The sequence below is a fragment of the Carcharodon carcharias genome, chromosome 22 (genome assembly GCF_017639515.1).
Source record: "Carcharodon carcharias isolate sCarCar2 chromosome 22, sCarCar2.pri, whole genome shotgun sequence".
Classification (NCBI taxonomy): Eukaryota; Metazoa; Chordata; class Chondrichthyes; order Lamniformes; family Lamnidae; genus Carcharodon; species Carcharodon carcharias.
Window position 1 is genome coordinate 40,165,736 of NC_054488.1, and position 12,660 is coordinate 40,178,395.

The 12,660-nt window shown below is 42.2% G+C and overlaps 1 protein-coding gene across 5 annotated transcripts in view; it reads left to right on the top strand.

The window, feature by feature from the left end:
* Window positions 1–12,660, top strand: part of ccdc57 (coiled-coil domain containing 57) — a 179,441-nt gene that overhangs the window by 123,733 nt on the left and 43,048 nt on the right. For all 5 annotated transcript variants that reach the window (XR_005946643.1, XR_005946644.1, XM_041217393.1 and 2 more), the window contains 2 exons: window positions 4,784–4,984; window positions 6,628–6,684. Coding sequence is in view for 3 of the 5 variants with exons in the window: in XM_041217393.1 (XP_041073327.1) it covers window positions 4,784–4,984; window positions 6,628–6,684 (258 nt within the window). In the remaining 2 variants the exon portion in view is untranslated. The remainder of the gene's footprint in view (window positions 1–4,783; window positions 4,985–6,627; window positions 6,685–12,660) is intronic.

Sequence of the window (12,660 nt, forward strand, 5' to 3'; positions counted from 1 at the left end):
ACGTTTGGATTTCACCAGCAAGTCAGGAATGCACTCAAACCTTCTTTCAGTAAAGAAGCAGAGGCCCAAACTACAGATCTTCTACAGCTGGAGAGTACCATCCAGGAACTTCCTATAGATCCTGGTCTGGAGGTTTATTCCATTGTTGATGATGAAGCAATCCTATTTCCTCATGTGAACCCAGTGAATCCCATTGTCTGTAGCGGAGCAGCCTCATGCTGAAGCAAGCATTGAATGATACCACTGTCTCCAGAAAGTGAAATTTCTACCCTAAGAGTAGTAGGGAAGTCTTCCTTTCCTTGTATCTGGCAGTGTCTTCAGGATATTCTTTGTTCTTTTTGTCTACCAGATTCATTCATGTCTCAGGTATTGAATATTTCTTTTATCACAGCAACAGTGAATGATGCCACTGCAAAATTCTTCATAGGAGCTGAAAGTGCTTCATTTTCTCAAGCCAGTGCTTTTACCATCCCCCAGTGTGCAATGCAGAAGAAGATTACAGACAAAATGTCAGTTAATTGTCTTCCTTTTCAAGGGGTTGTGATTGTTCGAGTCCTGAAGGTTTCTCTCTTGAATCAGTTTTTCCTTGATTGGTTTTCACTGCCTTTACATTCAGGTTATCACAGCTCAGTTTGTGTCCTGAGAACAATGTGCTCACCATGAGGTCTTGGACATAAATAGTTCTAAATAAATAGTTTCAAAAAACTAAATGCTGACTACCTCCAAGTCACTCATAGAGTAATTGAAACCTCATCAAAACATTAGGCACACCCATAGTGCTGCTAGGAAGAGAGATCCAGGATTTTGACCCAGTGACAGTGAAGGAATGGCGCTATAGCTCCAAATCAGGATGTTGTGTGACTTGGACAGGAACTTTTAGGTGGTGGTGTTCCCATGCATCTGCTGTCCTTATCCTTCTAGGTGGTAAAGGTCACGGGTTTCAAAGGAACTGTCAAAGGATTCTTGGTAAGTTGCTGCAGTACATCTTGTAGATGGTTCACACTGCTGCCACTGAGCATTGGTGGTGGTAGAGGGAGTGAATGTTGAAGGTGGTGGATTTGGTGCCAATCAAGTGAGCCGCTTTGCCCTGTATGGTGTCGAGCTTCTTGAGTGTTGTTGGAGCTGCACTCATCCAGACAAGTGGAGAGTATTTTATCACACTCTTGACTCGAGCCTTGTTGATGGTGGACAGGCTTTGGGAAGTCAAGAAGTGAGTCACCTTCTGCATAAATCCCAGCCTCTGACCTGCTCTTGTAGCCACAGTATTTACATGGCTAGGCCAGTTCAGTTTCTGGTCAATGGTAACCCCCAGGATATTGATAATTGAGGATTCAGCAATGGTAATGCCATTGAATGTCAAGGGGAGATGGTTGGATTCTCTCTTGTTGGCGATGGTCATTGCCTGGCACTTGTGTGGCACGAATGTTACTTGCTACTTATCAGCCCAAGCCTGAATATTATCCAGGTTTTGCTGCATATGGACACAGCCAATGATTTTAAGTTTTGTGTCATCTGCATAGCTGATATTCATATGTGAGTCTTGATGAATATTGTCAGACTATTCAATAACAGGGGCATTACATCTGAGTTTGATCCTTTCTTTATTTGACTCTCACTCACATGCATTTCCAACAGGATCACTATAATGTTCAGGCTGATTCATTTTTCCCTCTGTAAGCTAGAGGACATCGAGGTCAAGTGCAATCTGACTGAGATAATCAGACCGGAGATTGAATATAGAACTATCCTAGCCTGTATGATGCAGCTAGTCACTGGATAAACTTGCTGAACCATTATGGGAGATCTGGGTGTGTTCTGTGGTGCTATCACAACCTAGAGTTTAGGCAACATTATAAACCACTTACTTGCTTTCACAGGTTTTAAGCTGTTTATGTTGTAAACAGCTTGGCAACTGTTTCCGTGAACATGGAGACCCCTATGAACTGAAACCTGGGTTGTTGCACTCTCAACATATTGAGTTAGTGTAACCCAGGTTTGACAATTAAATTGATTACTGGAGAATACCTGGAATGTCCGCTATGTATCCTATGAACTTAGACAATGAAAATTATCACAAAGTCACAGTACTTTATTCAGGCTAACCTACTGCTATCACTGTGCTATGCCAGAATTGAGCCCAATTTTGGATGCTGTCCAGTTTCTACTCCATAAGTCTAGACTATGAGATATATTTTATTCTGATTGCTTGAAGAAATATAATTGCATTTTTTAAGGTTTTAAATGCATGCAGACACCAACAATGTAGGTATCTTGCATTTAAGCTTCCAAATCTATTGTCCCATTGAAGAGCATTTGTTTTTATAATACCTGTGAAGAATGGAGTTCTGTGCTTTGAATGGTAACTTATAGAGAGGAAGACTTGCATTCAGATAGAACCTTATACAACCTCAGGATGACCCAAGGTGCCTTGCAGCAATGAAGTACTTTTTGAAGTGTAGTCACACTCGGATTTCATGCCACATTCACAATTGTACTGATATAAACATAGCTCAGAAATCTCGTTTAGAGCCATTAAATCCAAAGTCGTGATGATTCTACTGAGAGCCAAGTCAACATATCTACTTTAGTTTAACGTGGGGAGCCGACATATTGCCAAACAATTAATAGACCAGAGCCATCTTAAAGCTACTGAACAATGTGAAGCTGACCATTTGATTTGGAGGTATAAAATGTGCCTGCATGTACTGACTGCATTTATTGGTTGATGACTTCCTCCAAAATGAAAGATCACAGAATGTGAGCAGGAGTGTAGGCTTTAGAACTTAAAAAAAGGAACAGGAGTAGGTCATACTATCCCTTGAGCCTGCTTTACCATTCAATGAGATAATGGCTGATCTTCTATCTCAACTCCACTTTCCCGCTCTATCCCTCATCTTATGATTCCTTTAGGTAATGAATTGCCATTTTTGTTTTTACTGCTGTCAAATAACTGTAATGAATTAAAAAATAACATGATTAATTCTCTCTTCCTTTTTCTAAAACTCTAACACAGTTGAGTTGATTTTAACTCCCTTTGCCAGACATTAATTGGGTGATAACAGCTCAAAATGGGATTGATGGCCTTCCTGCCCTGTGAACACTGGCGATGTGGCCGATACCATTTTAAAAAGGGTCTTCACCTGGGTGTTCAAAGTGCTCACCTATTTCAGATGTGAGCTTCCATTTAATGTGGAAATCAAGGTCTTATGATGTAAATAACACCACAGTTGCTAATTCAGGCAGTGCAGGCTTCAATTAGTTACATGGGTTATGGAAGAGAAAAGGTATCCATCAAAGGCAAATTGGGGCTCACAGACACAATCTGGACAGCTGCCACTCTGGGACTGCCACATCCTCCATGACTTACCTTCCTGGCAGCAGCTCCAATCCTTTTTCCTTTGCCGCATCTGACAAGCTTTGGCACATCTGACGAGCTTTGCTGCATCAGATAAGCTTTGCATGGTGCCTATTTGACAACCTTGGTACAACTGGTGAATGTGAATGAGGCCGAAGCCTTAAATCACAGGGGTATTTTACCACTGGAATAGTCATCCAGTAGTCAAATTGTTTAGAGACGCAGTGATCAGAATTTTCTTCTGTTTGATTTTTTTTGTTCTTGGGTTCTGTAATTCTGTTCTTTTCATGTCCTATTCCAATACAAATGTATGGGACTCATGTACTTACATCCCATCCAAACAGATTAGCATAAATTGGGCAACTGCAAACTTGTGCAGAGTGTTTACCATCTTACATATGGGGCACCTGATTGCTCCAGTGATGGGATGACATTGGGCTGGGTTGTATGCCTATTGCGGGCTCCCCGCATCCCAGCATAAATGTCAGGAGCAAGCCTACCTCTGCTTAGCCTCCTTGCTCCGTTTTAATTTTTTGGGAACAGCCCTTTAATTAGCATGAGGCAGGACTTACTGACCATCTCTAGGAGGATGTCCGGCCTCATACAGCTGGCAGCACTGCACACCGGCAGCGCCAATCAGGACCAGTGGCCACTGCTGGTGCTACAGGTAGGCTAAGGAGGTGGCATTCATTGATGGACCCAGACATTCGGGTATGTCCTGGGATCTCCCTGGGGCCAGGCTGACAGGCCCTGGAGATTGGGTGTTGGGGGCATGCTGGACAGGGTGGGGGGTAAGGGTGAACATGGAACAATAAAACTGTGATCAGGAGCCTCTAATTGGCACTGGCGCTCAGCAAGAGGCAACCTGACCTCCTCCCTCCTTTGAAGTGGCCAGCAGCCAGGGTTAAACCTGCCAGACTGCACGTTGAGCACTGGTTTCTCCTGCTGCCCATTAAATAAGGGCAGAAATGGGATGAGGTCATTAATTGGGCACTAAATGCCCACTTAAGGGACCCAATTGGACCACAGGTGGGCGACCCACCCAACCCACCCCCACTATTCATAAAATCGTGGTGGGGATGGGTGGGCCTTATATAGGGGTCCATCTGCCTACTTTCCTGCCTGCAGGTGGCCTGTAAAATTCAGCCCATTATGTTCTAGCATAATTCTTTAAATTTTTTATTAGTATCATGAGCAGAGTTTGGTAATATAAATTTCATAGTTTACCATGTTTATTGACAGTTGTTGGATGTTATGATAAAATCCACTGTGCTATGCAGGATGCTCCTCACTGCCAATTGCAAATAAGATTGCAGGGGAACCCTGTGTTTTGATTCACATATATCAGTTTAAATGGAGGTCTGAAATTTACCTATTTTACCTGGACTACTAAGTGTGCAACTCTGAGCTCTTGGTCCTTCTTCACAGACACGCCAGAAACAGGTTGAAATTGACCAATTGCGATATGAATTAACCAGCCAGGAACAGCGAACAAGTGCAGAAATTTTGAGACTAAATGAGCGAATTGCTGAACTGGAGTTACAGCTGGTAGAAGCACGCAGAGAGGCAGATGAATACTTTAAGGGTAATCTTCAACAAAACTCAGAAGCAGTGGCTTTAGGAAATCAGGTAATGAGCTAAATCCTACCACTGAGCAAACCCCAAAATAAATGTGTTTCATCTTTGAGGCCATTTTTCTTCCTGTTATTGTATGTCTCCAACATCTCTGTCCTGTAGCTGGGTGAGACTGCACTCACCTGTTTCTATTCTTATCTATCCAGTCATATTCAGAGAATCACCTGCAGTGGCTTCTATTCCCACTCCCACACCATTATCTCTGGAGCCCTCCAAGAGTCAATTTTTGGCTCCCTCCTTTTTCACATCCACATGCAACATCATCTGAAAACCCAACATCAGGTTCCAAGTGTACATTGATGACATCCAGCTTTACTTCACCACCATCTCTCTCAACCCTCTCAATGTCTGTGAATTTTCATGCTCCTGTTCATCATCCAGTCTTGGATGGGCAGAAACTTTGTCCAGTTCATTATTGAGAAGATCAAAGTCAGTGTTTACAGTCCCTGCCACAAACTCTGTTTCTTAGCCAGCAATCCTACCCCACTTCTTGGTCACTGTCTAAAGCTGAACCCGACCATTTGCAACCTTGGCATCCTATTTGAAACTGAGCTTCTGACCACATATCAGTCAGGTCTGCTCCACGATTTAGACTTGTCCACTTCCACTTCCATAACATCGCATGTAAAACCCCACTTCATCTCATCTGCTGAAACTCTTATCCATGCATTTGATACTTCTAGACTTGACTATTCTAATGTTTTCCCAGTCGGCCTTCCTTCTTCCATCCTCCATTAATTTGAACTTGTCCAAAACTCTGCTGCCAGTATCTTAACTTGCACAAAGTTCCATTCACCACCACCCCTGTGCTCACTGATCTACATTGTCCCCTGATGCAGCAGTACCTCAGTTTTAAAATTCTAACCTTGGTTTCAAATCCCTGCATGGCCTTTCCCCTCCCTATCTCTAAATTCCTCCAGCTCTACAATCCTCCAAAATCTCTGCACTCCTCCGTTTTTGGCCTTTTGCATGTTACCAAATTTAATCGCCCCATGGTGACCATGCCTTCAGCTACAGAGGTTCTAATCTCTGGAATTCCCTATCTTAAACCTCTCTGCCTCTTTACCTACATCTTCTCTAAGACATTCCTTAAAATCTACCTCTTTAATCAAGCTTTTGTTCATTTGTCCTAATATATTCTTGTGTGGTTTGGCATCAAATTTTGTTTGATAACACTCCTCTGAAGTGCCTTGGAATGTTTTACTATGTTAAATGTGATATATAAATACAAGCTGTTGGCTAGGATGAAAAAATAAAATATTCCAGAAGGTAATTATTAATTTATTCTTTGGGTCTGCCAAAACATTCCTGAAATGTCAACAAAGAAGAGAATGAGCATTCCCTGTTCTGAAAAAAGTACTTTAAGTTCACTTAGTATCTACTGTCATGCTGATGCAGTTTCAGAGAAACTCTTGGAAAGTTGCTAATTTTAGTTAGGAGAGACATTTGATGCAAGTCAGATGTATCTCTTTAAGGAGCCACCATAAAGTACAGCATATCTCATGTTTGGTTTATGAGTTCCATTGAGAAGGACCAGAGAACAGGTTGCCTGCTGCTTTTATGCCGAGTAACCTATGAACAGTTTTGGAAGGACAGAGAAGAAAAACATCATCTCAAAAAGTGAATCTTCTTTGCAGGTTTCAGCTTTGAAGCTGGATTTGGTGAGTGGCCGTGCTCCAGTGGTGGTTGAACAGGTACATGGTTATTTCACAACTATTATTTACAAGGTATCCTGCAATGAGTAACCCTTTTCCTCCCATATTGCCTTTAGGAGGATCTCATCTCCACATAGCTTCCTTCAATAGGATAGTTTAACATACCATCGTCCACAGGGATAAATTGTTCTGATTGTTAATGTGTAGTGACATTGAAATGCAGTCAAACCAAGTGCTTGCAGTGTTACTCTGCATAACATGGCACAGAATTGCAAAATCCAATAACCTATCTGTGGCTAGCAAATTTGAATCTTTGCTAATGCACAACAAAGCTTTCAAAGTATTTGAATGTTTAAAACTGTCAAATGTGTTTTTATCTTCAAATGTTTCTGAAGAGCTTTGTAAGTCAAATTATTTCTAAGTATGAATTATGTCAACAATGATTGCAATAAACTTGACAGAACCAATGCTTTATTAAAGTAAATATCCAACCTACATTTAGTGCATTCTTTTTCAATGGTAACAGACACATAACCAATATCTTCATAATTAAGTCAATTCTTTGAATTTATTTCAGACTGTAGGAATGTGGACTTCTACACCTGGATCTTATGAACACCTTATATGCCTACTTAAGTTCTAAAGAAAATAAATGCTTGATGGGGAAAAATGTAAGTTCTGAAGAAGTATATTTTTCCCATCAAGCACTTAGTTGCATTTATTTCATTGTTCATTGTTTGCTTTTAGACCTCTAGCAATAGAAAATGCAACGAATCAACAGCATTAAAAGCTCATATTTTGCAAATTTTCAGCTTGTTGCATTGCTTCCCTTTAAATCAGATTCTACAGATTCAGGGGCTGTTTGTTATGTACACCTTGGTGCAGCAATTATAGAATTGACATGTGTTGTCTCTCAAGGCACCAAATCAAGTTTAGCTCCTAGAATGATACAAACATACTGCACAGAAAGAGGCCATTCAGTGAATGGTGCCTATGCCAACCCTTTGAATCAGTTATCAATTAGTCCCACTCCCCTGTTCTTTCTCTGTATTTTTTTCTTTTTCAAGTACATATTCCATTTGTTATTGAAAATTACTATTGAATCTGCATCCACCACCCTTTCAGGAAGTACATTTCAGATCATAACAGCTCATTGTGTGAAAAAAAATTCCCCTCACACCCACCCCCATGTCCTCTGGTTACTGATCCTCCTGTCATGGGGAGACATTCCTTCCTACTTACTTCATCATAACTGCTCATAAATTTTAACACCTCTATTAAAAGTGCCATTAACTTCCTTTACTCTAAAGGGATCCCCAGCTTCTGTGGTCTCTCCACAAAACTGATTAATTCTAGAACCATTTTATTACATCACCCTGGCAATCTCTCCAAGGTCTTCCTTCCTAAGGTGTACAGAATTGGTGACAGTACTCCATCTGAGGCTAACCAGTGACTTATAAAAGTTTAACTTAACTTTCTTGCTTTAGTACCCTATTTCTCTATTTACAAGCCAAGGATCTCTTATGTTATTTTATGACCATGCGGTAATTCACATTGCTCAACGCGCAGTCCATATTGTGTGATGCAAGCCGCAGTTAGTTACACACCATAAAAGGGTTTTACGCACTAAAAATATTGAAGTACAGAAATGCTTCCACATAAAGGCAATGGGGATGAACAGACACTACCTCATCATGCTAAATGATTGAAGCTCTTTAACAAGTGTGAGGGGATGTCATTGTAAGTGACTAACATGTTTGTACATTGTATTCATTGAATCATGTACAACACAGAAAGAAGCCATTGGCCCCATCAAGCCCGTACAGGCTCTCTGCAAGAGCAATCCAACTAGTCCCACTCCTTGTCTTTCCTGTTAGCCTTGCAGTTTCTGGAATGTATGACTGACTGATTTTAACTAGCTTGACTTGATGTAACTTTTAACCACTTCTGGTATTGAATAGCTCTGGTGTATCTGGGCTGGTATTCACTGCACTGACCTGTTCTTTTCACTGCCCCTAACCAACTTTGGAAAGGCTTTCTTTGCTGTCAAACCAAGATGCATATGGGAAATGGGGGTGGGACTGGATGTTCTCTGTTTTACTGCTGACATGAGAGGCAAAAGATTCGTATTTGTTGCATTCAAGCAAAATCAGAGAATTCCAGTTGCGTGAAGCTGCTACCATCGCAGGGCTGGACCTCTACTTTTTTTTTATTCCTTCACAGATGGCATCGCTGGCTAGACCAGCATTAATTACCTATCCTAATTGCTCTTGAGAAGGTGGTGCTGAGCTGTCTTCTTGAACCCCTGAAGTCCATGTGGTGTAGGTACACAAACAGTGCTATTAGGGAGGGAGTTCCAGGATTTTGACCAAACGACAGTGAAGCAACAGCAATATAATTCTAAGTCTTGTGGCTTGGAGGGAAACTTGCAGGTGGTGGGTTCCCATGCATCTGCTGCCCTTGTCCTTGTAGGTAGTAGAGGTCGCAGGTTTGGAAGGTGCTGTTGAAGAAGCCTTGGTGAGTTGCTGCAGACAATCTTGTAGATGGTACACACTGCTGCTACTGTGCGTCAGCGGTGGAGAGAGTGGATGTTGAAGGTGGTGGATGGGGTGCCAATCAAGTAGGTTGCTTTGTCCTGGATGGTGTTGAGCTTCTTGAGTGTTGTTGGAGCTGCACTCATCCAGGCAAGTGGAGAGTATTCCATCACACTCCTGACTTGTGCCTTGTAGATGATGGACAGGCTTTGGGGAACATAAGAATGTAGGAATGGGAATAGGCCATTCAGCCCATCGAGCCTGCTCTGCCATTCAACTAGGTCACGGCTGATTATCTACCTCAACACCACTTTCTGGCGCTAAATCCATTATCCCTTTATGTCATTAATCTCCAGAAATCTGTTGATTTCTGTTTTGAACATGCTCAATGATTGAGCTTCCACAGCCTCTGGAGTAGAGAATTCCAAAGATTCACCACCCTCTGAGTGAAGAAATTCCTCCTGGTCTCAGTTTTAAATGGCCTACCCCTTATTCTGAGATTATATCCTCTGGTTTTAGACTCACCAGCCAGGGGAAACGTCTTATCTACATCCACCCTGTCATGCCCTGAAAGAATTTTGTAAGTTTCAATGAGATCACCTCTCATGCTTCAAAACTCTAAGGAATACAGACCCAGTCTCCCCAATTGCTACTGATAAAATTATCCCACCACCTCAGGGATCAATCTCGTGACATTGCACTCCCTCTATGACAAGTATAACGCTCCGTAGGCAAGGGAACCAAAACAGTGCACAAAACTCCAGGTGTGGTCTCACCAAGGCTCTATATAACTGCAGCAAGACATCTTTATTCCTGTCCTCAAACCCCCTTGCAATGAAGGCCAATGTACCATTTGCCTTCCTAATTGCTTGCTGCACCTGCTTAATAACTTCTAGTGACTCATGAACAAGGGTACCCAGGTCACTTTGGACACCCACACTTCCCAATCTCACCATTTAAAAAATATTCAGCCTTTCTATTTTTTCTACCAAAGAGAATAATTTCACACTTATTCACATCATATTCCATCTGCCATGTTCTAGCCCATTCACTTAGTCTGTCCAAGTCCTCTTGAAGCCTCCTTGGCATTATCCTCACAAATTACATTCCCAGCCAGTTTGGTGTCATCAGCAAATTTGGAAATATTACAATTGGTCCCCACATACAAATCATTTATATAGATTGTGAACAACTGTGGACTTAACGCTATCCTTGTGGTACCCCATTAATAACAGCCTGCCATCCTGAGAATGATCCTTTTATTCCAACTCTCTGCTTTCTGTCTGTTAACCAATTCTCAATCCATACTGGTATATTTCCCCCAATCCAATGTGCTTTAATTTTATTTACTAATCTCCTGTGTGGGACCTTATCAAAAGCCATCTGAAAATCCAAATACACCACATCCACTGGTTCTCTTTTATCAATGCTACAAATAATATCCTCAAAAAACTCCAAGTTTGTCAAACATGATTTTCATTTCATAAATCCATATTGATTCTGCCCAATTTTACCATTCTTTTCTAAATGTCTGGTTATCACATCCTTTATAATTGATTCTAACATTTTCCCTACTATTGACGTCAAACTAACAGGTATGTAGTTCTCCATTCTTCCTCTCCTCCTTTCTTAGATAGTGGGGTTACATTTGCTACTTTTCAGTCAGCAGAAATCTTTCCAAAATCTATAGAGTTTTGAAAGTCAGAGGTGGGTTACTCTCTGTAGAATTCCTGTTCTCTGACCTGCTCTTGTAGCTACAGTGTTTATATGATTGGTCCAGTTCAGTTCCTGGTCAATGGTAACCCCGAGGATGTTGATAGTGGGGAGGTTCAGCAATGGTAATGCCATTGAATATCAAGGGGAGATGATTGGATTCTCTCTTGTTGGAGATGGACGTGGTCTGGTACTTTTGTGGCATGAATGTTGCTTGCCACTTATCAGCCCAAGCCTGAAAGTTGTCCAGGCCTTGCTGCATTTGGACATGCTTGCTTCAGTATCTGAGGAGATGCGAATGGTGCTGAACATCAGTGAACATCCCCAATTCTGACCTTATGATGGAGGGAAGGTCATCGATGAAGCAGCTGAAGATTGCTGGGCCTAGGATACACCCTGAAGAAATCTGCAGTGATATCCTGAGACTGAGATGATTGACCTCCAACAACTACAACCATCTTCCTTTGTGCTCTCAGTGGAGATTTTACCCCATGATCCCCAATGACTTCAGTTTTGCTAGGGCTCCCCTATGCTATGCTTGGTCAAATGCTGTGTTGATGTCAAGGGCAGTCACTCTCACCTCACCTCTTGAATTTAGTTCTTTTGTCCATTTTTGGACTAAGGTTGTAATGAGGTCAGGAGCTGAGTGAGCCTGGCAGAACACAAACTGAGCAACAGTGAGCAGATTATTGCTGAGTAAGTGCCGCTTGATAGCACTGTTGATGACCCCTTCCATTACTTTGCTGATAATTCAGAGAAAACTGTTGGGGCAGTAATTGGCTGCTTTGGATTTGTTCTGCTTTTTGTGGACAGGATATACCTGGGCAGTTTTTCACGTTGCCGGGTAGATGCCAGCATTGGAGCTGTACTGGAACAGCTTGGCTAAGGGCACAGCAAGTTCTGGAGCACAAGTCTTCACTAGTATTGCCTGAATGTTTTCAGGGCCCTTGGCCTTTGCAGTATCCAGTGCTTTCAGCCATTTCTTGATATCACGTGGAGTGAATCGAATTGGCTGAAGACTGGCATCTGTGATGCCAGGGACCACAGGAGAAGCCGAGATGGTTCATTCACTCTACTTCTGGCTGAAGATTGTTGCAAATGTTTCAGCCTTGTCTTTTGTACTGATGTGCTGGGATCCCCCATCGTTGAGGATAGGGATATTTCTGGTGCTTCCTCCTCCAGCAGTTAATTGTTTAATTTTCCACCACCATTCACAACTGTGACAGGACTGCAAAGCTTAGATCCATTGGTTGTGGGATCGCTTAGCTCAGTCTATCTCATGCTGCTTCTGCTGTTTGGCAAGTAGTCCTGTTTTGTAGCTTCACCAGGTTGACACCTCAATTTTAGGTATACCTAGCGCTGCTCCTGATATGCCCGTCTGCACTTTTTATTGAACCAGGGTTGATTCCCTGGTTTGATGATAATAGTAGAGTGGGGCTATGCCAGACTATGAGGTTACACATTGTGGTTGTATGCAATTCTGTTGCTGCTGATGACCCACAACGCCTCGTGGATGCCCAGTTTTGAGATGACCCTGCAATGCCCTCATTACTAACATCTGAGGGCTTGTGCTGAAATTGGGAGAACTGTCCCACAGACTAGTCAAGTAACAGCCTGACATAGTCATACTCACGGAATCATGCCTTACAGTGTCAGGCTGTTGCTTGACTAGTCTGTGAGACAGTTCTCCCAATTTCAGCACAAGCCCTCAGATGTTAGTAGCGAGGGCATTGCAGGGTCATCTCAAAACTGGGCATCCATGAGGCAC